General features: G+C 41.4%; 2 protein-coding genes across 3 annotated transcripts in view; both read left to right on the top strand.

The window, feature by feature from the left end:
- The window catches only part of LOC146394759 (uncharacterized), a 60,805-nt gene extending 54,586 nt beyond the window's left edge, over positions 1–6,219 (top strand). The window contains exon 6 of the mRNA XM_085006983.1: positions 1,051–6,219. The gene's annotated coding sequence lies outside the window, so the exon portion shown is untranslated. The remainder of the gene's footprint in view (positions 1–1,050) is intronic.
- On the top strand, positions 2,061–25,215 carry LOC102164761 (uncharacterized). Of its 2 annotated transcripts, none has more exons than XM_085008271.1 (5): positions 2,061–2,197; positions 5,497–5,561; positions 8,645–8,747; positions 9,261–9,321; positions 24,972–25,215. In XM_085008271.1, the coding sequence occupies exons 2-5, from the start codon at positions 5,498–5,500 to the stop codon at positions 25,185–25,187; spliced, it is 444 nt and encodes a 147-aa protein (XP_084864397.1). In that variant the 5' UTR covers positions 2,061–2,197; position 5,497; the 3' UTR covers positions 25,188–25,215. The 2 variants fall into 2 exon arrangements, with proteins under 2 accessions (XP_084864397.1, XP_084864398.1); XM_085008272.1 differs by lacking the exon at positions 24,972–25,215 and adding an exon at positions 11,588–11,747.
- Positions 25,216–26,145: the final 930 nt, after the last annotated feature.

The raw sequence follows: 26,145 nt of genomic DNA, 5'->3' as shown, positions 1-26,145 counted from the left end.
ACAGGCTCAGGGAGTGGTAGAGGCTCTTGTGCATGTGGCTGCTCTCACAGCGTCACAGGTTCCCCCTGGCCTCGGCGCGTCTGTGCAGAGGGGACACCCCGTCCTGCTGGGTCTCGGTCCTGTCCATTTCTTTCCTGACAGCTCCTCAGGGTAGGGTGCCCTGGTCTGTGCCTGAGAGCAGGAGCGTAGGGTATGTCGGCTGTCCCCTTCTCTTTGGACGCTGGGCTTCTCGCCTGTCCTTTCCTCTTCCTCTTGCGTCTTTGACGGAGCTGGCTATGAGGGGGCGCGGGGCACGGGGTCCTGGTTGCCAGGGTGCGAGTGTGCGTGGCCCGGGTGCGTTGGTCGGGCGTCAGCGTTTGCCCCGAGGAAAGCAGTAGGCTCGATGTTACCTCGGCCGCGTCCCAGGGCAGCTGCCCTCACCCCCGGAGAGTCAGTGCGGTGGATCTGTGTGCGGCCCGAGAGGAGACAAGTCGGTGCCCGTTTACCCGCGGGTCATGAGAGCTGCTGGTCAGTGGAGGCCCTGTCTTTCCAGGCGGGGTGGAGGCCACGCGCCCTCGCCCCTGCCAAGATAATCTGGACGTAGCCGTGGGGCGGGGGCGGGGGCGGGGGTGGGGGGGGCGGGTAGAGAGCCGAGGAAGCAAGCCCTGGGCCTCCACTGGCCAAGGTGATGGCTGCGGTTCCCACCAGAAAGAGACTGTAGGGGCAGGTATCCTCAAGGTTTCACCCGACATGCTTCTTTCTGTGAGAACTGCCTCTGTCTCACGGGCTGGGGTGGCATCCGAACAATTTCCAAAGGGCGAGTGGAGTTGATTTTTCACCCTGTACTTTATTGGGAAGTTTTGGTTGACTTGGGGAGCTGGTGTGAACAGGAACCAGAGGCACTCCGGAGGTTGCCTGGATTGGGGAGGGGTGGGTGACTGCGAGTGCGTGCGCGCGTTTGTGTGTGTGTGTGCCTGGTGTAGGGAGGCGGGGGGGGGGGCGCGGCTCCGTGTTAAGCAGCACCGTGGCGGTTCCACGCTGAGTGCAGCGTGCTCGGCTCTCTCGTTGCAGGGTGTCAGGCAGAGTGGAAGGAGAGGAGGAGAAGGGAAGTCGGGGACGTCGGTCATGTCTAGGCGCTGGTGTTCTGGGTGAGTGAGTGCCCTTTGTTAAATCTATTCCTGTTTTGATCACGATCTTGAGATCTTCCATGTTGCTTGACTCACCTCTACTCTTTAAGATCATTTCTTTTGTCTATTCTGCAGCCACTGGTATCCACTTTTTTTTTCCTATGTATTTGATTACCTTCTTTACCCTTTATTTGTGGGATTGTATTTTTCTGTTTTTGAGTGTTTTATTTCACTCTCATCTTGTCCTGAAGCTTTAGCTGTGTTTTTTCTATGTCATTGGATTTACTTCCTTCGAAGGGATGAATAATACTTCGTTTTCTGTATTGGTCATATTTTATTTATCCATCCAACTCTAGACTAACATTTGTGTTTCCTCCTCACCATTGTGAATAGTGCTGCTGTGAACATGGATCTTGAGATATATATTCAAGACACTGCTTTCAGTTGTTTTGGATATGTATATAAATTTGGATTACTTGATCATATTGATGTTCTATATCAATTTCGTAAGGATCTGATACACTGTTTTCCATATTGTTTGTTCCATTTTCTACTCATAGCAGCATTGCACAAAGGTGCAATAATTTTCAAAGGACGTAAGTTTTCAAAGGTTTCCCTTTTTTCTACAAGGAGAAAAGTTAATCCCTGGAGAAAACAGTAGACCTGGAACTGGAAATCGTACCAGCAGAATACACATAGTAAAATTTAACAACTAACCCTTATCATATTAGTTTACCCTATGTTTATTCTCTCACAGTTGGTAATTTCAAGGTTCTTTTCTACTTTCACTTCTCTATAAATGTTTTGTTATTTTGCTAAAATACTGTGTAAACTCAAGTTTTAACCAAACTTTTGAGTTATTCATCTCTGGAGACTCCCATGTGTCAGAAGCATGATATACTGTTGATAAACTTTTGGTTCTTTTTCTGTTAATCTCTTTTTTGTTATAGTGGCCCCAGCTAAGAATTTGGAAGGGTGAAAAGAAAGTTATTTTTTCTCCCTTACACTGGTAAAATGATAGCTGCAAGGATGTCTGTCACGGGACAATAAAGTGAAAAATTTACCATTCACTATCTCCAAACTATTTAGAGGTAAGTGAAATTTTAATAAGTACACTTTCAGAAAATGCTGTAAAGTTGTATCATTCATAAGCCTGAGGTTATGATAGCCTTGCTCCCTTCCCAAGTGAGAAGCAAGTTCTCAAGTGCAGGCTCTCCCTCTGCCCTGTCACCCCCTGCTTTTTGCTAAGGACCTGCTAGGGAGCCAGTGCTTCTTCCATGGCCTTCCTAGGGTTGCTATAGGTATTGTCCACATCGACTACGTGGGTGGGGGAGATAGGTTTTTCGTGCCTGACTGGTAAGTCTTATTTGTATTTTCCTTTGTTTTGAAAAGAAAGAACATGCTCTTCATGAAGGTAAGTTTTACATAATGGAGACAGTGTAGTATAGAGAGGAAAATGGAAGTTAACCACTGATGCCACCACCCAGACAAGTGTTAATTTGGGGCATGTATCCTTGCAGCAGGTTGTTCCCTGAGGGAGAGGCATATATAAATAAAGATCAAGGAAAGACAATAGTCGAAGGAGCTCCCTAGGCTCAAGGGTAACCTCCATCTAAAGTTGACCCTTGGGGAGTTCCCGTCGTGGCTCAGTGGTTAACGAATCCGAGTAGGAATTAGGAGGTTGCGGGTTCGATCCCTGGCCTTACCCAGTGGGTTAAGGATCCGGCACTGCCGTGAGCCATGTTGTAGGTTGCAGATGCAGATTCCGCGTTGCTGTGGCTCTGGCATAAGCCGGCGGCTAGAGCTCCGATTAGACCCCTAGCCTGGGAACCTCCATATGCCATGGGAGCGGCCCAAGAAATGGTATAAGGACAAAATAAATAAATAAGTAAAGTTGACCCTTGGAGTTCCCGTCATGGCACAGCAGAAACAAATCTGACTAGAAACCATGAGGTTGTAGGTTCAATCCCTGGCCTCGCTCAGTGGGTTAAGGATCTGGTGTTGCCGTGACCTGTGGTGTAGGTCGCAGATGCAGCTCAGATCCCGCATGGCTGTGGCTGTGGTGTAGGTTGCAGACGCAGCTCAGATCTGGTGTTGCTGTGGCTCTGGCATAGGCCGGCAGCAATAGCTCTGATTAGACCCCTAGCCTGGGAACCTCCACATGCCATGGGTGCGGCCCTAAAAAGACAGAAAAGACAATCAATCAATCAATAAAGTTGATCCTTGAGTAACATGGGGTAATAAGGGTGCCAGCTCTCCCTGCAGTTGAAAATATTCGTATAACTTGTTGTCAGGGTCTTTGTTTATGAGGTTCCTCTGTATCTATGGTTTTGCATCCACAGATTCAACCAACCTTGGATTGTGTAGACTGTGGTATTTACTATTAAAAAAAAAATCAATGTATAAGTGGACATGTAGTTTAAACCTATGTTGTTCAGTTGTACTTCGTTACTAAACAACTGACTGTGAGGATATTTTTGTTGACTATTTCCATTAACAAATATTATCCTTACTTATTTTTACGGAAAAAAAAAACAACCCATCTTCACCAATACAGAAGACTAAGTCATCCCTGTCCAGATCCACTCCCCAGTGTGACCACCCTTAAAAGAAATACTTTTGAAATTATCCATGGGCTCTCCATCAGCCCCAGGGCAACGCAACTCACCTGCTGACTGCTCCTAATGCTTCAGAATTTCCTGCCTCCATTCCATAACCCCACAGAGGACAATGAACAGGCTGTCCAGCTTCACCCAGCCTGGGCTCAGGCTCTGACAGCCCCCTTTCTCATCCTTCTCTGCTTTTTGGGCAGAGAGGTGGTATGAATCTGCAGGGCACTGTTACCAAATCAGGTTTATTTGCCCAATGTGCAGCAAATCAAAAACACTAAGACACCAAGGTTTGCAGCTGAGAAAGGGTTTATTCACAAGGCAGCCAAGTAAGGAGACTGGAGAACAAATTTCCAGTCTGCCTCCCTGAAGGCCAGGGGCTTGGGATATTTAGGGGATAAAGAAGCAATGTGGGGAAAGGTGAGTGGAGGTAAGAAAAAGGTTAAATAATCATTCTGCACAGACACAACTGAGCTACATGCTTCTTAATGGGATGCATCTTCAGAATATGGTGCTGTTGGCATGCTCTGGAGTTTCTGGCCCTCTAATTTCAAAAGGTCATCCATCAGACTTGCACAGGCCAAGTTGTATGATTGGTGGTCTTGATGGGTTTAAACTGCACAAGTTCCTGAAAAATAAGCAACCATTACTATAGCAACCCATAGTTAGAGGTGTTGTCTGTAGGGGGTAGTTAGTTGTTTTATGTATGATACACTGTCTAAGCTACGTGAAGCTTGCAGGGTATGCAATTTGCAAGAACAATTACGGTGAGCTTGATTGGTGAAGGCAAGTTATATGATATTTATTAAGCAAGTTATAGTTTTAGCGATCTGATGACTGCCCTTGGTTTTTTTGGGAGGGCGGACAACAAGGGCCCTGGTATACTTTGTTATGGCTAGGCAGCTGGCCTTTTTGCAATTCAGGGCAACATCGGAAGTCTCACAAAATCTAGCTGTTTTCAACTGATGGGGAACATTTTGGAAAGAACTGTGGTTTTTGTTTGTCTAGTTTCTGGCTGTGCTTAGGACATGTGGAAATTCCCAGAAGAGGGACTGAACCCACCTCACAGCAGTGACCTGAGCCACAGCAGTGACAATGCTGGATCCTTTAATTGCTATGCTGTCAGGGAACTCCTAGATAGAATTGTTCATGCTCTGCCACAAGTTGCTCACCTTACTGAGTACCACAGGTGGAATTCCCCGACAAAACCTTTACCTATGAATCTCAGCTGCTTCCTTCTGGATTCCTTATCATTTTCCCTGTCCTTCACTTTGGGGAATAATGGCAGTTCCCCCCATAAAGAGAACAAAGTCAAAGCCTTTTTTCCATCCCTGGACAGACACAGATTCAAAAAGTTCTCATTGTACCAGAAAACCAAGGTCCACAGAAACTAATGGTTTGCCAGGGTAAACTAGGATGGCACAGGATGGATTCAACATGCATGTGGCTCTCAGGGTGCCAATCCATTACTCTTGTATAGGAGGAAAAAAAATATTTTTTCCTACCCTTCTAAGTTCTCTACTGGGAAAAAAAACAGATTAACAAGAGAAAAGCATACAAATTTAATGTAAATCTTTGTGACTCAGAAGCCTTCATAAGAAAGTGAAGACCTAAAGAAATGTTTAAACCTTGAGTGTTTTTATACTAGGTTTGATGAAGTGTAGAAAATCATAGAAGGTATGATAGGACAGAGTATAAGCTAAGTGTAATAACATGGGGGAAATTTAGCAAGTCCTATTCATTTACATTCCTCTCTGTGTTGCTTCTAATTCAAAGATAAGAATGCTTCTTTCCTCCAGGTATAGGGAGGGCATTGCTCACATGAGGATTGAACACCAGCTTCAGGGTAAGTCTGTGCAAATGCCATTTCTCAAATTCCTTAAGCTTAAAATACTCGGTGTGTTAATAGTAGCATGTCCTGAACCCTCATCACTCTCCATGCAGATGGCCAATAAGTACAAGAAAAGATGCTCAACATCATTAGTCATTGTGAAATAGAAATTAAAAACACAAGGAGATAGCACTTCATACAGAGTGGGTATAATAATGTTAAATGGGACATGGATATTTTCATGTGGCATTAGGAAATAACTGTAAGCTTTTGTTCAATGCAGTGCTGGTATTTTGGGGTTTTTAAAAACTTTGTTAGTGTATCATACTTTACATCATATGGGGTATATAAATTAGGGTTTATGGGTAAGGTCAATATGCTATGAAATACTGCAGCAAAAAAAGCAAAAACATAATTAGAAAAAATTTGGTTATTTTTGAAGCTGGTTGGTGAAGGGGTTTAGAACATGCCACCCCAAAATATGACACTTTTGGCATATGAATTGCTTTGAGCTAGCAGCAATTAAGACACAACAGAGGCAGGAAAATCTCTTCCTCTTCTAAAGGAAATTTACATTTATGAAGGAAATTTTTCTTAGTAAAATTAGAGCCACATTCCCAGACACATTTGTGAAAATTGCATTCCTATATAAGTAATTAAAAAATTTTTTCCCTTCCTTTAATCTCTCATATTTTGTTAGGCCAACTATAGAACTTAACTAGAAGGAAGTTTTTTTCTTTCTCTGTTATTAGGCAAATGAAATATTCCATCATATTTGCTTAAAATTATACATGATAAATACATAAAAATAATGAGGAGTTCCCAGGTAGTACAGTGGGTTAAGGATCTGGTGTTGTCCCTGCTGTGGCTTGGGTTTCAACTCTGGACCTCTGACCTTCTGCATGCTGCAGCCAAAAAGAAAAAAGAAAAAAATACTAATAAAAACTTTTCCAGCTGGGAATTGGAGATTGGTACTTGTCATCTGCCTCTACAAGGATTGACTCATGAGCATCTGACCCTCAACACCTCCGGAAAGAGAAGTTCATGGTGATCAGAGTGAGACACTCTGCTCTGAGAAAACTGGCAGAACAGGTCTTCAGATATTTCCCGGATGAGGCTTTATGAGCACAATTCTCGCATCTCCTTGTATCTAGAGAAGCAACTAAAATCCTTCAGTGGTGACACCTGCTCCTTGTAACTAACAGAAACCTTCTGTAAAAATGTGTGCTTGGTTGCATGTATCTCTCCCCTTCACCAAAAAACATACGTAGACATCCCCCTCCCCCTCCGGAGATTTTCACAGCTATCTGAAATGCTGCCTTCCCTGATTATAGTGATTTTGCCCCAAATAAAACACTCACAACTCTCCTAACACTGTGAATTTTAAGAAAACTTTTTGTGAGTCTTCTTAGGGCCATTACACATGGTATATAGAGGTTCCCAGGCTAGGGGTTGAATCGGGGCTGTAGCTGCTGACCTACGCCACAGCAACGCGGGCTCCAAACCGTGTCTGCGACCTACACCACAGCTCATGGCAACGCCAGATCCTTAACCTACTGAGTAAGGCCAGGGATTGCACCCGTGTCCTCAGGGATGCTGGTTGGGAACACCACATGGTGAATTTTTTAAAGGAAAGATACAACCAAAACTGATAAGTCTTGAGTATATTATATTGAGTATATAATTTTGAGTATATTATTAAGATATATGGGTGCACATCAACCTAGAAGAGTTGATTATGGTTGTGTTTGTAGAGCTGTTACTGGTTTCATCTCCAGATTGGACTGGAAATAGGTGATTCTTGTTTTCAGACCTGTATAGTTATTCAACAGCTTAGTTACAGTGTAGGGTATCTATTTTTAATTATATCTTTGATGAGAATGTAAATATGGGGGGAGGAATTCTGAAAGACACACACTGTGCAATTAACAGGGAATGGCATGACCATTAAGGCTGGTGGCCAAATCGGACTTTCCTCATTTGCTGAGCACCCACTATGTGCCAGATACTGTTCCTCAGGCTGGAAATACAGACACGAGAGAGACAAGAAAGACCCTGCTCACATTCCAGTGGTGGAGACGGAAATGCAACCGTGATAAGATACAAGCATCTGGATCCATCATGATGCGTGCGTGCAGCACACTTAGGCAGGGAAGGGGAACAGGGCATGGGGAGGGGGAGGGATCCACACCTTCAGGTACTCTGTACAGCGGAAGCCTCACCCAACAGGGGACATCAAGGCCTGAAGGAAGTGATGAGGTGGGGTGATCTGGGGGATGATCCTGTGAGGATCACGTCCTGTGGGCCTCTTTCTCATGTCACAGGGTTAAGTCATTTGGACAGCGACACATAGGTGTTCACCTTCCCGTTTTGGAGCAGGAGGTGCAGTGATGTATTTTGTCAGTAGGGAGCTGGTCAATTTAGGGCCGGGATTTACCTTGGTGATTTACATCATATGCATATACGAAGACCTTTGCCACTCTGAATAAATCGAGGCTCCAGCCGTGCATACTAAGTGTGCGCTCCTACAAAATGGATCTTTTTGGAAGAAGAGTATAGATTGGTCCAAACAGAATATCTTAAGTGGCTCGGTCCAGTTTTGTTAAGTTGTTGACAGCTACGTGGGTGACAGTGCTGAACTAGACCCCAGACCCCAGCTGTCACTTGCCCCTTGTGCTGGGACACCCATCCCTCATTGGAATGAATCAGTTAGAAGTGGGAGCACGTTTCTGTGCCCGTGGCTATAGGGTTAAGAGGTTATTTATTTCACTCATCTCTGGGTCAGTAGTTTTGGTCAGCAGAAAGGCTGATCAGTATCTCTGAGCACCAGCCTAAATCCCAGCAGATCACAGTATGAAGCGCCTAAATGGTCACAGTGGCTTACATCACAATGGGGTGGCCAGTATGAAAGTCCAGACCACTGTTTAGGCCTAGCCTTACTTCTCCTGAGGGTAGGCAGTGGCTGGCTGGGTTTCTTTGTATAGAGCTAGAAAAAGACGGGTGTTTTTCTTTCTTTCTTTCTGTCACGCTGAATTCTTCCGCAGGGAAATTAATTTGTGTCTGTGGCAAAGGTAGTCAACAATTCTCTCCTTTTGCAGGTCCCAGTTTGTTAAGGAAATCGAAGGGTGTGATCAACAGCTCGTGCACTGCCGTGCTGCGAACCCAGAGTTCAGGCACTGACGTGGCGCTTCTGATGGGTAGGTACGTGATGTAACCCTCACTTGTGCTTTGATTCTGTTACCCGCTTCCACACAATGGGCTCCCCGCTCAAGGCAGGTGCCTCACTGAATTTCCCGTGTTAGTGTCTGGTTGGCACTGTGTCTGTCCATCTATATTCAGTTGCTGTAATTGTTTACTGTGACGATCAGGAGAGTTCTTGCCCATGCGATTGCGTTATCAGCCTACTTGGTGAGCTCCGATACCCCTGAGCTCAGTTTAGCTCAAAGCCCAGAAAAGCCTTTGTTTTAACTAGAGCCGATTCTGCACATCTGAGAGGTGTGGCACATAACTCCCGGGCATGTTTGGGGTTTTAATCCAGTTTATACTGGTGCCGTGGAGGGTACGGTCTTAATGCTCAAGACTGAGCCAAGGCAGGGCTCTTTCATTAACCTGAGACCTTTAAAAACTACCAAAGTAGCCTGGTACTTTGATATCCCTAGAGGTAGGACAGAATTTCAGGTGATCCTCTTTGTCCCCCTGGATTGCTGTGGAAAGGACCTTCTGTCATCCTGCATTGGAATCTCTGAAGGAAGATGCGAAACTTCCCTTGCGAAAGGTACTTTGCTCTTAGAGCACCTCCTACTTAAGCTGTTTTATTTATACCTAATTGAAGTCTCTGTGGGGAAGGATCAAGCGTAAACTCAGTGGTCATTGCTTTACAAGAGGACTAGAGCCGTTAAATGCCAGAATGCCCATTCTCTGTTATTCTTCTGCTCTACAGCACAGGGTGGGCTCTGAGCCAAACTGAAAGACAAATAGCTTACTATTGTTTACGATGTGTGTGTGAGAGAGAGATTTTAATAGGAATCCTTACATAGGTGATTTATAAACGTATACAAGGTTGACGAGGGGGTCACGAGGGGCTGTTTTCCCGTAGTTGTACTGGCTGATCACCTCTTAGGGACCGTATCATTGGCACACTCTCCTGGTGATGTGGGCGAGGGGGTCAGGGTTCAGCAGACACTGGCTTCGTGTGCTGTGTGCCAGGTTCTTAGGATGACTGTGTCCTGTGAAGCAGCAGTTGGGGCAGGGAGAGATGAGGAGACCAGTGAGAGCCATTTATGACCTCATCAACCTGCCACCTCTGATTTTGAACAAATCCTTTTACTTCTTCAGGTTTCAATATCTCTGACTGAACTAACTTATGGGTCAAAGGAATGAGAAGTTCCTACATTTGTATGGCCAAGGAGCTTGTCGAGAAACTGTTGCATAGTGTGGAAATTAAAAAAAAAAAAAAAAAAAACACACATGGGCACCTATATACAGAAATTAGCAGGTACTTCAGGAAATTGGAGGAAACCTGAGGACCTCTCTCTTAAGAGTACCTGGACTTAGGGAGCTCAGTGTCTCATTGAGTTTCACATATGTGTGATTCTAGTGCCTTCCATCATTCAGATCCTCTCAGGCCCTTGCCTGATATTCTCCAGTGATTTCCCATTGCACTTGATTATGAAAATAATTAGCAAGCATTGACAGCAGTGAGCAAGATAAGGCTATTCTTTGCCTTCATCACGTAATATGATTTCTCTTTTGTTACTTTGCCCTAAACACACAGGTTTTTTTCCCTTTAAGTTCTTTTTTTGGGGGGCGGGGGTGCACGTGCGCAGCACATGAATGTTGCCAGGCTAGGGGTCCAATCAGAGCTATAGCTGCCACCTACGCCACAGCCACAGAAATGCCAGATCCCAGCTGCATCTGTGACCTACACCACGGCTCACGGCAACACCAGATCCTTAACCCACTGAGCGAGGCCAGGGATCGAATCTGCAACCTCACAGTTCCTAGTTGGATTTTTTTTCGCTGCTCCACGACGGGAACTCTGTTTTGAGCTTTTCCAGAAGATAAAATGCCCTGTTTCAAGGGTACAGTTTGCTAAGTATTGACATAAATTTCACTTGAGTGATGATTACCACACTCAAATAATAAACACATTCATCACACCCATAAATTTTTGGTTCAGAACTATATATGCTCCAAAGACATTTTTTAGTCATTTATTTCACGTTTAAATAGGGATAATTTAATTTTTTTTTTTTAGGGCCACACCCACAACACATGGAGGTTCTCAGGCTAGGGATCAAATTGGAGCTTCAGCTGCCGGTCTACCCGGCACCCACAGCAACTTGGGATCCAAGCTGCGTCTGTGATGTACACCACAGTTCACAGCAATGCTGGATCCTTAACCCACTAAGTGAGGCTAGGGATTGAACCCACAACCTCCTGGTTCCTAGTCGGATTCCTTTCTGCTGTACTACGATGGGAACTGCAGGACAATTCTTAATAATAAAGACAGTTATTATATATGTTGGGGGAGAAACTTGTTTCTGGTACATTTGAATGTGCCTGAGAAATTTCTTATGTTTTCGATATGTTCCACCCCAGATAGAATGTTACTTAAGTACAACCTTTCATAGCAATCTCATATTTTCAAGTGTTACTATATAATCCTCATCAGTGATTTTGTTTAATGACTAATCATTGTAATTATGGAGTCTCTGGCACATTTCTACCCATACTAAATCATGAAAGAAATTGCATAGAATTCTCTAATCATAAAAGTTGAAAAATATTGGAGTCATTTTAAAATGGTAAGAATGGGTTTAAAATATATTCGTGGACACTTGGCTATGGTCCTCAACAAGCCTACTGTTGAATTCACTAAGTTAGTTGAATTCAGTTAGGAAGAGTATGTGTGGTAGCTTCTGAATTATGTGTGGAATAGGCCAGTTTCTCTTTAGTGGCAGTGACATAAATGGTAATTACAAAACAGTTTCATGTATTGTAGGAAAGTTTTCCTTAATCTTCTAATCCTTCCTGTCTAGGTCCAAAAGTGAAACTGTCTGACAACCACAGATTAACAGAAGGACGACATACAAATTTATTTGATGTTTTATGTGACATGGGATCCTTTACATGGAAATGAAGACCTGATGAAACAGACTTGGGTATTTTATGCTAGGTTTGATAAAGAGTGGACAATCACGGAAGACTATGATAGGTTAAGAAGTATTAGGTAATTGTAGTAAATGGGGATCATCTTAACAAAATCTATTTTTTTTCAGATTATTGACATCCTTTCTAATTCAGAGATAAAGTTGCTCCTTTCCTCCCAGTATAGGGAGAGTGCCTGTCACATGAGGGTTTTATTACCTGTTTCAGGGGAGAAAGACAAGTGAGGGAGAAGGTCAAAGACACCAGTCTGTTTCTGCCTTTTCTCAAACTCCCTTCAGCTTAAAATACTAAATGTCAGTGTGCCAAATGGTAAATGTCCTGAACACCATCAGTGTACTTTACTACAATAAAATAAGTGACAAATCTGCATTTTAGAATTATTGGATGCTGGCAGTTGCCTAAATGGGTGAGATTTAGTCTGATAATTTCTAATAATTTTTGCTTAATTGTAATACATTCTTGTGTGCACTAGTCAGAAGCTGAAATAACAGCATTTGGCATGCAAAAATAAGGATCATTAAAACTATTTTAAAAGAATTTTTCTGTAATTTTATTGACATATAGTTGATTTTATAATATTTTGTTAATTTTTTCTCCACAGCAAAGTGATTCAGATATTTCTTTTCCATTATGATTTGTCCAGGATACTGAATGTAGTTTCCTGGGCTATGTACCGAAGGACCTTGTTTATCCATCTTACATGTAATAGTTTGCTAATTCGCAACTCCCAATCCTTCCTTTACCTATTCCCCCCTTGGCAACCACAAGTCTGTTCTCTATATCTGTGAGTCTGTTTTAGATTTTACAGATATGTTGGTTTGTGTTGTATTTTAGATTACACATGTAACTGATATCATGTGGTATTTATCTTTTTCTGACTTATTTTGCTAAGTATAATAATCTATAGGTCCTGCAAATGAAATTATTTTTTGATTGCTGAGTAATACTCCATTTATATGTACAACATTTGCTTTATCCAGAGCCACACCTGTGGCATATGGAAGTTCCCAGGCTAGGGGTTGACTCGGAGCTACAACTGCCAGCCTATGCCACAGGCACAGCAATATAACATCCGAGCTACGTCTGCAGCCTACAACCATAGCTCATGACAACACAGGACCCTTGACCCCACTGACAGAGGCCAAGGATTGAACCCCTCATCCTCATGGATCCTAGTCATGTTCATTATCACTGAGCCACAATGGGAACTCCTGTACCACAGGTTCATTTATCTCTTGATGAACATTTAGGTTGTTTCCCATGGCTTGGCTGTTATAAATTGTTCTGTGCACACATTGGGGTGCGTGTATCTTTAAATTACAGATTATTTGGGTATATGCCCAGGACAGGGATCGCTGAATCACATGGCAACACTATTTATTTTTTGAGAAATCTCCATACTGTTTCTGACCAACAGTGTAAGAGGGTTCCTTTTATTAAAGATTTTTTAATGATGACCAATGACTGGTACAAGGTAGTACCTCATTGTAGTTTTGATTTGCATTTATCTATACTTTTCATGTACCTATTGGCCATCTGTATGTCTTCTTTGGAGAAATGTCTATTTAGGACTTCTGCCCATGTTTTGATTGGTTTGGCTTTTTGTTAAGTTGTATGAGCTTTTAGGATATTGTTCAAATTAAGCCCATATTGGACACATCATTTCCAAATATTTCCTCCAAATCTGTAGGTTGCCTTTGTTTTGCTGTGCAAAAGTTTGTAAGTTTGATTGGGCCTCATTTGTTTATTTTTGTATCTATTGACTTTGGAGACTAACCTAAGAAATATTGATAAGGTTTTTTTTAGGGCCATACCCACAGGATATGGAGGTTCCCAGTTTAGGGATTGAATCAGAGCTACAGCTGCCGGCCCATGCCACAGCCACACAGGACCCAAGCTGCATCTAAAACCTACACCACGCACACAGATGTTTTTTACCTCACCAAAGTATATTCATTTTTGATGCAATTTTAAATGGGGTTGTTTTCTGAAATGCAACAGATGACTGTGTTAATCTAGTAGTTTTTGTGTGGTACCTCTATCGTTTTCTATATATAGTATCGTGTAATCTGCTTATAATGACAATTTTACCTCTTCTCTACCAATTTGAACAACTTTTATTTCTCTTTCTTGTCTGATTGCTATGGGAAGGACTTCCAATACTATGTTGAAGAGAAATGGTAAGAGTGGGCATCCTTTGTCTTGTTAGATTTTAGTAGGGAGGATTTTCACTTTTTTACCATTGAGTATTATATTGGATCTGGGTTTGCTTGTTCCCCTATATCCACTTTTGTGAGGGTTTTAATGAAGTAAAACTGTGTTTTCTCTTCGGTTGGTAATATTTATTTTAGAGAATTTTTGTGGCTATATTCATTAACAATATTGCCCTATACCTTTCGTTTTTGGTGGTGTGTTTGATTTGTCAGGGTGATGATGGTTGATTCATAGAATGTTTTTGGCAATGTTTCTTCCTCATCAGTCTTTTAGAAGAGTTTGAGAAGGATCAGTATAAGTTGTTCGTATGTTTTTTAGAATTCTCCAGTGAAACCATCTGGTCCTCTTCTATTGTATGTAGTTCTGTTCAAGTTATTACTTTTTGATTTAGCTTTAGTGGGCTGTATGTTTCTAGAAAGTCGTCCATTTCTTCTATGTTGTCAAATTTGTTGGCATGTAATGGTTCATAGTATTCTCTTACAGGTTTTTTTGTATTTCTATGGTGTTGGTTATTACATCTTCTTGTCATTTCTTCTTTTATTTGGAGCCTCTTCTTGGTGAGCCTGGCCAGAGTCTCTCAGTTTTTTTTTTTTTTTTTTTTTTTTAATACTTTCAAAGAACCAGCTTTTTGGTTGTACTGATTTTTTTTCTACTTTTAAAAATCTATTACTGATTTCCTCTCTGATCTTCACGATTTCCTACCTTCTGGTGACTTTAGGTTTTGTTGTTTTTATAAATCTTTCAGGTAGTGGGATAGGTTGTTTGAGATTTTTCTTTTTAGGGCCACACATGCAGCATATGGAGGTTCCCAGGCTAGGGGTCAAATCAGAATTATAGCTGCTGACCTACACCACAGCTCACAGCAACGGCCGGATCCTTAATCCACTGAGCAAGGCCAGGGATGGAAATGCTGCTTGCCAGATTGGTTAGCCATTGAGACATGACGGGAACTCTATTTGTCTTATTTCTTAATGAAGGCCTGTATTGCTATGAACCTCCCTCTAAGAACTGCTTTTGCTGCATCCTATAGACTTTATATCATTTTATTTTGTCATTTACATCAAAGTATTTTTAAATTTCTAATTTGATTCCATTGTTTAGTAGCATGTCATTTAGTCTTCATGTAATTTTTTTCTTGTTTCTTTTTCTGTAATTTATTTCAACCATCTTTCCTGACCACAACCAATTAGAAATCATGTCTATATTCTTAAATTTGTATAGGGTTATTTTTGTACCATACTATGTAGTCAATCCTAGGTAATGTTCCATCTGTGCTTGAAAAGTATATTCACTCTTTTTTTGGATGTAATGTCCTGAAGATACCAATTAAATCTAACTGCTCTTCTGTAATACTTAGGATCTCTCTTGCTGTATGTCTGTTAGTATTTTTTTGTTTGTTTGGGTGATCCTATACTGGGTGCATAAATGTTCATGAGTGTATTGTGCTCTCCTTGTATTGAGCCTTTTATCATTTATATTGTGCCCTTCTCTTCATAGCTTTTGTCTCTTTTTTTTCTTTCTTTTTTCACAGCTGTACCAATGACATATATAAGTTCCTGGGCCAGGGGTTGAATCCAAGCTGCCACAGAAACAATGCCAAATCCTTAACTTGTTGCACCACTGCAGGAATTCCTGTAGCCTTTAAGGCCGATATGAATATTTCACCCCCCAATTTCTTGTCATTTCCATTTGCATGAAATCTTTTCTCCATACCTTTACTTTCAAATAAATAACCCATCCCACCACTTAGAACACACAAAATGAGCAGTCAGCAGAATAAAGCAATCAAGAGACATTAAAAAAAAATTTGAGAAAATCAACAGCTTCTTCTTTGAGCAAGATTGCTACTCTAAGCAATCTACAGATTTAATGCAATCCCTATCAAATTACCCAAGACATGTTTCACAGAACTAGAACAAATAACCCCAAAACTGATATGGAACCATAGAGGACCAAGAATTGCCAAAGCAGTCTGGGCAGGGGAAGCAGGAGGCGTAACTCGAGATTCTAGACAATATTACAAAGCTACAGTAATCAAGACAGTGTGTGATACTGGCATAAAAACAGACATATAGATCAAAGGAACAGAATAGAGAGCCCACACACCCACAGTCAGATTTTGACAAAGGCAAGAATATATATATATATATATATATATATATTCTTATATATATATATATATTCTTATATATATATATATATATATAAAACAGGAAAAAGATTCCTTAGCATGTAGTGCCAGGAACATTGGACAGCTGCACGTACACCACCAGTAAGTTAGAGCATATCCTCCCACTATGCAGAAAAACTCAAAATGGCTTAAAGACTTAAAACATAAGACAACAAGACACCATAGAACTCCTCTAAGAGAACATAGGCAAAACATTCTAACATTAATCACACAAATGTTTTTTTTAAGGTCTGTCTCTGATGTTAAATGAGATAACACCTCACTAGTTAGAATGGACATAATTTAAAAGTCTACAAATGCTGAAGGATAGAAAGGAACCCTCTTTTACTGGTGGTGGGAATGTAAAAGATGTGTTCACTATGGAAAACAGTATGGAGGTCCTGAAAAGGCTCAAAATAGAATTATCATGTGATCTAGCAATCTAACTTCTGCAGCTATATCCAGAAAAAACCCTAATTCAAAAACATACATGTACCCCAGTGTTCACTGCAGCACAATTTACAATAGCCAAGACATGGGAGTAACTGAAATGTTCTAACAGCAAAGGAAGGGATAAAGAAATGGCACATATAAACAATGGAGTATTACTGGGCCATAAAAAAGAACGAAATAATGCCATTCACAGTAACATGGATGCAACTAGAGATTACTAGAAAGAGAAAAGCAAATATCATATCAATTCAATGAACCTATCTACAAAACAGAGACTTAAAGACAAGGAGAACAAACTTGAGGTTGCCAAAGGAGAGGGACTTGTGAGAGGGATGGAGACCTTGAGCTTAGCAGACGTTAAAATATTAAATGTGGAGGAGGGGATAAACAACAGGGTCGCACAGTATAGCACAGAGAACTATATACCATAATTGGTAAGGAACGTATCACAGACAACCTAAAAGCCAACGGAAAATAAGGGTCATGACTAGAAAGAAAATTATCAATGTAATTTATAAAACATTGCATTCAAAAGCAGTGGGAATACATTTTTAATCAAGTAGACATTGAACAGTCTCTGGATAGAACACATCCTGGGCCAGAAATCAAGCCTCACACCAAACAAAAGCACCCATCAGCACACAGGCTGCCTAAAGACCTAGACACACAGATACCTCTGATAACACCCAGAGACAAAGACCCACCCACCAGAGGGATAAGAATCAGCTCCACCTACCAGTGGGCAGGTTCCAGCCCCTCCCATCAGGAAGCCTATAGCAAGCCCCTGTACAAACTTGAGCCACAAGGGGGGCAAACATGAGAAGCAAGAGGCTACAACCCTATTGCCTGCACTAAGGAGACCACACAAAAAAATCTGTACAAAATGAAAAGCAGAGAATTATGACCCAGATAAAAATGATGGAAAAAAGAAAGAAAAACAGCTAAGGGATCTGGAGATTAGCAACCTCCATAAAAAAGACTTGATAGTAAAGATGGTCCAAGATCTTGGAAACAAACTGGAGTCAAAGGTTGATAAAGTAAATAGAAGATTTAAAGATTAAGCAAGCAGAGATGTAAAATACAGTAAGTAAGATAAAAAAATTCACTAGAAGGAACCAACAGCAGAATACAGGAGGTAGAAGAACAAGTAAGCAAGGTGGAAGACTTGTGGAAATCACTGAAGTGGAACAGAAAAGAGAAAAAAAGATTGAAAAGAAATGAAGACAGTCTAAGAGAACTCTGGAACAACTTAATTTTTTTGTCTTTTTTTTAGGGCCACACCCTCGGCATATGGAGGTTCCCAGGCTAGGGGTCGAATTGGAGCTGTAGCTGCCAACCTATGCCAGAGCCACAGCAACACAGGATCTGAGCCACATCTGCAACCTTCACCACAGCTCATGGCAATGCCGGATCCTCAACCCACTGAGCAAGGCCAGGGATTGAACCTGCAACCTCATGGTTCCTAGTTGTATTTGTTCCCACTATGCCACGATGGGAACTCCTGGAACAACTTTAAATGCACCAACATCCGCATTACAGGAGTGCCAGAAGAAGTGGAGCGGGGGGTGGGGGGAGAAAATATTTGAAGAAGTAATAGCCAAAAACTTCCCTAATACTCACTCAAAGGAATCACTCACTCAAATCCAGGAAGCACAATGAGTACCATATAAAATAAACCCAAGGAGGAACACCCTGAGACACATCTTCATCAAACTGACCAAAATTAAAGACAAAGACAATATTGAATGCAGCTAAAGAAAAGAAACAAATAACATAAAAGGGAACCCTGCAGGCCAGAAGGCAGCAGCACAATATACACTTTAAGTATGAAAGGAAAAATCCTCCTACCAAGATTACTCTACCCAACAAGGCTCTCATTCAGATTTGAGGGGGGAAGGGATAAATTAGGGGTATAGGATTAACAGACCACTATAACCATGACATATAAAATAACAAGGATTTATTGTATAGCATAGGAAACTATAGTCAATATCTTTACTTACAATGAATGGAAAAGTATCCGAAAAAGAATATGTATATTGAGTCACTTTGTTGTGTACTTTAAACACACACAATATTGTAAATCAACTATAATTCAATTAAAGTTCTGTGAAAAGAAAGGAATCCATATTAGAAAAGTAAAACTGTCACTGCAGATGACATGATAATATACATTGGTAAAGCTGCAAGATACGAAATTAATAGGCAGAAATCTGTTGTGTTTCTATACAGTAACAAACATCAGAAAGAAAAACAAAGGAATCAAAAAGAATAAATTACCTGGGAGTAAAGCTAGGTAAGGAGAAGAAAAACAACAACAACCCTGTACTGTGAAAACTGTATCATCTTTTTCTTTGATCAGCATCTTACAAACAGTTGGAAAGATATGCTATGCTCTTGGATTGGAAGACTTCAATAAATATTGTCAAAATGGCCATAGCACCCAAGGCTATCTACAGATTCAGTGCAATTCCTATCAAATTATCAGTGGTGTTGTTCACAGAACTAGAGCAAAAAGTTTTTAAATTTGTATGGAAACAACAGAAGACCCTGAATAGTCAAAGCAATCTTAAGAAAAACACAGAGCTAGAGGAATCAAGCTCCCTGACCTCAGACTGTACTACAAAGCTACAGTAATCAAAATACTATGGTACTGATACAAAAACAGACACATAGATCAATGGAACAGGATAGAAAACCCAGAAATAAACCCACGCACCTATGGTCAATTAAATCTACAACAAAAGAGGCAAGACTATATACAATGGGGGAAAGACAGTCTCTTCAGCAAGTGGTGCTAGGAAAAATGGACAGCTACATGTAAAAGAATGAAATTAGAACATTCTCTAACACTGTATACAAAAAATAAACTCAAAATGGATTAAAGACCTAAATGTAAGACTGGATACTGTATCACTCCTAGAGGAAAAGATAAAAACACTCTTACTCTACAGAATAGGAGAAAATATTTACAAACGATGCAACCAACCAGGGATTAAATCTCCAAAATCTCCAGTTTATACAGCTCAATATCAAAAGACCAAACAACCCAGTCAAAAGATGGGCAGATCTAAATATACATCTAAATAAGTCACACGGATGGCCATAATGCACATGGAAAGATGTTCAACGTCACTCTACTATAGAAATGCAAATCAAAAGTACAATAAAGTAGCACCTCACACATCAGAACATCCATTAGCAAAAAAAATTTTTTTCAATAAATGCTTTTGGGTATGCGGAGAAAAAGGAACCCTCCAAACACTGTTAGTGGCAATGTAAATTGGTACAGCCACCATGAAGAAGAGTATGGAGGTTCCTTAAAAAACAAAAGTAAGGGAGTTCCTGTCGTGGCTCAGTGGTTAACAAATCCGACTAGGAAGCATGAGGTTGTGGGTTCGATCCCTGGCCTTGCTCAGCGGGCTAAGGATCTGGCATTGCCGTGAGTTGTGGTGTAGGTTGCAGACGTGGCTCGGATCCCATGTTGCTGCAGCTGTGGTGCAGGCCGGTGGCTATAGCTCTGATTAGACCCCTAGCCTGGGAACCTCCATATGCTGCGGGTGCAGCCCTAGAAAAGACAAAATGATCAAAAAAACCCCAAAAACCAAAAAAGTAAAATTACCATATGACCCTGCAACCCCACTCCTGGGCATATATCTGAAGAAAACCATTAACTGAAAAGATACATGCACTCCAATGTTCACTGCACCACTCTTTGCAACAGCCAAGACATGGAAGCAACCTTAATGTCCATCAACAGATGAACTGATAAAAAAGATGTATACATTCACAATGGAATATTACTTGACCATATAAAAGAATGAAATAATGCCATTTGCAGAAACACGGATAGACACAGAGATCACCATACTGAGTGAAGTAAGCAAAGAGGGGAGGAAGGATAAATGAGGAGTTTGGGAATTAACTTATTCACACTACTACCTATAAAATAGACGACCAACAAGGAAGGACCTACTGTATAGCAGAGAGATCTACACTCAGTAATATTTTGTAATAACCTATAGGTGAAAAGAATCTGATAAAAAATATAACTTTGTTGTACACCTGAAACCAACACAATGTTGTAAATCAAGTATACTTCAATTAAAAACAAAGTCTTAGAATGTATTCCAGTAACAGCAAGAACCAAGAGCCTGAGTATAAAAGGTTTCTGTGAGGAGTTCCCGTCGTGGCGCAGTGGTTAACGAATCCGACTAGGAACCATGAGGTTGCGGGTTCGGTCCCTGCCCTTGCTCAGTGGGTTAACGATCCGGCATTGCCGTGAGCTGTGGTGTAGGCTGCAGACACGGCTCAGATCCCGCGTTGCTGTGGCTCTGGCGTAGGCCAGTGGCTACAGCTCCGATTCGACCCCTAGCCTGGGAATCTCCATATGCCGTGGGAGCGGCCCGAGAAATGGCAAAAAAAAAAAAAAAAAAGGGTTTCTGTGAAACTGTCAGTTTCATTGGTCAAAAAGAAAATGTGTAGCTCATGCTGGTTTTAAATAGCACATTGAAATTTTCCTACAGCGGAAACAAATCCAGCTTATATCCATGAGGACACGGGTTTGATCCCTGGCTTTGCTCAGTGGGTTAAGGATCTGGCATTGCTGTGAGCTGCAGTGTAGGTTGCAGATGTGGCTTGGATCACATGTGGCTGTGGCTGGCAGCTGTAGCTCTAATTCGACCCCTGGCCTGGGAACCTCCATATGCCATAAGTGCAGCACTAAAAAGCAAAAAAAAAAAAAAAAAAAATTCCTTTGAGGAGTTCCCATTGTGGCTCAGTGGTAACAAACCTCGACTAGTATCCATGAGGATGTGGGTTTGACCCCTGATCTCAGTGGGTTAAAGGATCTGTCTGGCATTGCCATAAGTTGCGGAGTAGATTGCAAACACAGCTCCAATTCGACCCTCTAGCCTGGGAACTTCCGTATGCCATGAGTGTGGCCCCAAAAAGACAAAAAATAAACTTTCCTTTGAGAATCTTGGAATCCACTTAATATTGGGCTGGAACTTTCATCAGACAGGGACAATAGAGCAAACTGTGACTATCTGCCAAAGCTTTCTGTAAATCCTATCTTGGGAAAGCAGCACTAAAAATAAAAATGACATTCTAGCGTTTGATGCTTTACTCACTCACCAACATTTAGAACAGTAAGAATGTGTATGTTCTTCCAATAACCCTCTCTGATAATGAATTCTAGTTTACATTAGGGTTCAATATTGGTGTTATACTTGTACGGGTTTTGACAAATATGATATGCACCTACCATTACAGTACATTATAGAAGAGTTTCACTGCCTTAAAAATCCCCTGTATTCCACCTATTCATCTCTCCATCCCTCTCATGGAATCCCCTGATAACCACTCATCTTTTTACTGTCTCCATATATGATGCCTTTTCCTGAATCATATAGTTGGAGCCCTACAGCATGTGGGTTTTTTGGTTTTTGGTGGGTATTTTTGGTTTGTTTGTTTCTTAGGCTAGCTTTCTTCACTTTAGCAATGTGCATTTAGGATTCCTTCATGTACCTTTGTGGCTTAATAATAGCTCATTTCTTTTGTTCTGCACCACAGTTCATTTATCCATTTGCCTACTGAAGGGCATCTTGGTTGCTTCCAAGTTTGGGTAATTAGGAATAAAGCTGCTATGGAGTTCCTGTCGTGGCGCAGTGGTTAACGAATCCGACTAGGAACCATGAGGTTGCAGGTTCGGTCCCTGACCTTGCTCAGTAGGTTAAGAATCCAGCGTTGCTGTGAGCTGTGGTGTAGGTTGCAGACGCGGCTCGGATCCTGCGTTGCTGTGGCTCTGGCGTAGGCCGGTGGCTACAGCTCCGATTCGACCCCTAGCCTGGGAACCTCCATATGCCGTGGGAGTGGCCCTAGAAAAAGGCAAAAAGACCAAAAAAAAAGGGAATAAAGCTGCTATAAATATTTGTGTACATGTTTCTGAGTGATTATTGGATTTTATGGTAGGTGTATGTGTACCTTTCTACGAAAGTGCCAAACTATCTTCTCAAGTGGCTAGAACATTTTGAATTCCTGTTTCTCCATATTTTCCCCAGCATTTGATGTTGATGGCTTTTTTTTTCTTTTTTAACTTTAGAGGTAGCAAAGTGAAATATGCCCTTGACCTGTCACCACCAGCCCTGCCCCCACCCTCCTCAAGAGTACTGAATTGTCATAAAAATAATCAATAATTCTTTGAATATGAGTATCCGAAACCTCAGCAGACAAAAAAGACCCACTTGTTTAACACATAACATTATTTAAAGCTTTCCTGAAACTATGTGTACATTTACAGTGATCACTGGAGAAAAATGAAGAGTTCAGAGCCCAACCATAAACTCAAAACAGGCTTCAAAAATAGGAGTAAAGTTCCTGTCGTGGCACAGTGGTTAATGAATCCGACTAGGAACCATGAGGTTGCGGGTTCGGTCCCTGCCCTTGCTTAGTGGGTTAACAATCCGGCGTTGCGGTAAGCTGTGGTGTAGGTTGCAGACACGGCTCGAATCCCGCGTTGCTGTGGCTCTGGCGTAGGCCTGTGGCTACAGCTCCGATTCGACCCCTAGCCTGGGAACCTCCATATGCCGCGGGAGCAGCCCAAAGAAATAGCAAAAAGACAAAAAAAAAAAAAAAAAAAAAAAAAAAGGAATAAATACTCAAAGACCTTGGAAAAGAATTCCAGCATGAAACCCAGGTAATGAAACTACATAATATTATCTTGTCAGATGGAAGGGAAATGTGACCAAAAGCTGACTTACTGGCAATTACATGTTTTAAGTTTATATAACAACAGACAGGGTTTTCCAAAACATTATTTTCATGTGGGGGAAAAAAACATTAATTTTTAAAACTACCGTGGATACTGTGACATATACATGAATATGTTATAGAACCAAAAAGAGTTGATGGGAAATTCAAGATAATTTGAAAAATGGGGTCCACAGTATTTCCTCTCAAAAAGAAAATCCTCAGTAATTTTAATAATTCCAAAAGCTTTTTACACCTCTTTTAAATCTCAAATGCCATCATTTCAAAATAGAAAACTTTACACAGCCACCTACATTATTTATGACAAAAGACCCCATCATACACTTAAAATACACTTAAAATTAGAGGTTCTAGACTTTAGAATTACTCTATTAATTTGTTTTGTATACCGCCACAATTTGACTACCATCATTTCAAAATCCATAAACTGTGTATTTCCACCTACATTCTCAAGTATCCATGGGAGCTTTGGTCAATTTTAAGTAGGTGGCCAGTGCTTGACAACTGATTAAGTACTCTCCTCAAGACAGGCTATGTTTGTCCTCAAGACAGGCTACGTTTGAAGGGAATGTGAAGACTGTATCTTAACAAAGTGGAGTCATTAGGGGCTTGTTTCTTAAATTGGTCTGTATCCACAATTCTGCTAAAATAAAAAGCTATGTGAACAGTCACCACTGAACTCCAAATGACTGAATCTGATGGCCTTTTCCTAACCTCATTCTACTCCACTGTAAGTGGAGTAGATACATACTGGATGATTTCTTTTCAAGAGAGTTTTCATTAAAAAAAAAAAAAATCCTAACTACGTTCCTTTTCACATCTCTGAGCACTAACTCAGGCTTCTCCCCTTTTTCACAGCCTAATATCTACTACATCAGAAAGGGGACAGAATTGGGTCTGAGAAGAACTACATTCAAATCCTAATCATGCTTCAAATCATGATCAGTCAGTCACCTAAATGTTTTAGAAGTTTGTTCCCTTTTCCATAAGCAGTGAGATGAAACTACTTACCCTACCTATGTTACAGGGTTATAATCAGGACTAAAAATGAGGAAGCATTTTGGAAGCATTATTCCTATGCATTATTATTACTGGCATTTTCTAATACTAATACTGACTAGTGGTATTAGAAAAGAGCTTGGTTACTGCTGCTGTAAGACACTCTGTCCCCATTAGAGATCAGATGAGAATGCCAACTCTTCTGCAGCAGTCATTGTGTAGTGTTTAAAATAGTCATGAAATGGAGTTCCCGTTGTGGCGCAGTCGTTAACGAATCCGACTAGGAACCATGAGGTTGCGGGTTCGGTCCCTGGCCTTACTCAGTGGGTTAAGGATCCGGCGTTGCCGTGAGCTGTGATGTGGGTCACAGATGCGGCTTGGATCCCATGTTGCTGTGGCTCTGGCGTAGGCTGGCCGCTACAGCTCCGATTGGACCCCTAGCCTGGGAACCTCCATATGCCATGGGAGTGGCTCAAGAAAAGGCAAAAAGACAAAAATAAGTCATCAAATATCTATATAAGTCCTTTGCATGTACTGTTAAGTCCTTGAATGCTGATAAATTAATAAACCCCAAGTGTTTATTGCTATGTATTCTGGACTGCATATTCTACTGCAAGGATTTAAACACTGGATTATTTGTATTACAGGAGCATGGACTCAGGTTACTTAGAAATTCCAGGACCAGCTGCACTGCATCCATAGGCAGGTGGAGGGCCATCCCCATCACCAGCTCTACCAGTGCCACCTCTACTGACAGGAATTGCTGCTTCTCCTCCTCCAACTCCTTTACCTCTACTAAATGGTGTATACCATATCCACCACCTTTGTTTGGGGATCTCCTGGTTGCAGAAATAAATACATAAACCTGACCTCCATGAAATGACTCTTAAACTGCATGACTTGATTCTTCATGAAGAGCATCAAATGGTCAAAGGCAAAACTCTGATTTTAAATGTTTTTGACATTGTCTAGTCGCAGGTTGTCATTAACATGCAATAACTGCATAGATGAGTACAAGTATAATTTTAGAGACTATGACTGTTGATGTTTACTTTCCTTTGTGAGCTCACCGTCTTACATTCCTCTTTCAGTACAGTCTCAACATGGTTAGCCTTTGGTATCCATGGCTAACTGGTTCCAGGACCACCTCTGTGGCTACCATAATCTGCAGATGCTCACATCCTTTAGTTGGCCCTTTGTTTCCACAGGTTCCCTATTTGTGGATGTGGAACCCATGGACAAGGAGGGCTGATGGTAATCGAGTGTGTCCCCCTGGAAGCTGTCAGTTACTTAAAGTGTCACGATGTGGTTCCTTATGGGACTGCTAGATGTCACGAGGATGAATCCTCAGACAATCCTGCTAGATTCTCAGTCACCAAAAAATGCCTTATAGGTGGAAGGAGCGAGTATCCCTTCTTTTTAGAACTAAACAGATTTCAGTCTCTCACTTATTGTCAAACAGTTTGTTCAGACTGTATATATAAAAATCTTCCTAATTTTAAGCCAAATTAAAAATGTTAGCCAATCCTGGTCACTCTGAAGTCACCCTTAGACCGTCCCTACCTAAGAAATTCCTCTTAGGTCCCTTTCACCTAGGAAATGTACCACTATCCTCTTAAAATCTGAACAACTCTAATAATAAAAGTCAGATGCATCAACTTAAAGTACAGAGTGTTTCAGGTATCAGGAGGAATTCACCAAAGAACCTGAAGAATGCCAAGATGCCAGGGAAGCTCAAGAGGCCCATGTTTGGTACCAAGCACTGGCTCGAAGTAGATTTTAGGTCTCTGATATCCTGCTGACTAGGCCAAGCAATGCCAA

Source organism: Sus scrofa, chromosome X, assembly GCF_054392235.1.
Source record: "Sus scrofa isolate SSC_HxYL_T2T_F1_AM1 chromosome X, Sscrofa_HxYL_maternal_Yorkshire_Landrace_v2.0, whole genome shotgun sequence".
Lineage (NCBI taxonomy): Eukaryota > Metazoa > Chordata > Mammalia > Artiodactyla > Suidae > Sus > Sus scrofa.
The sequence above is the reverse complement of the archived record's forward strand: the minus strand, read 5'-3'. Positions and strand labels throughout refer to the sequence as shown.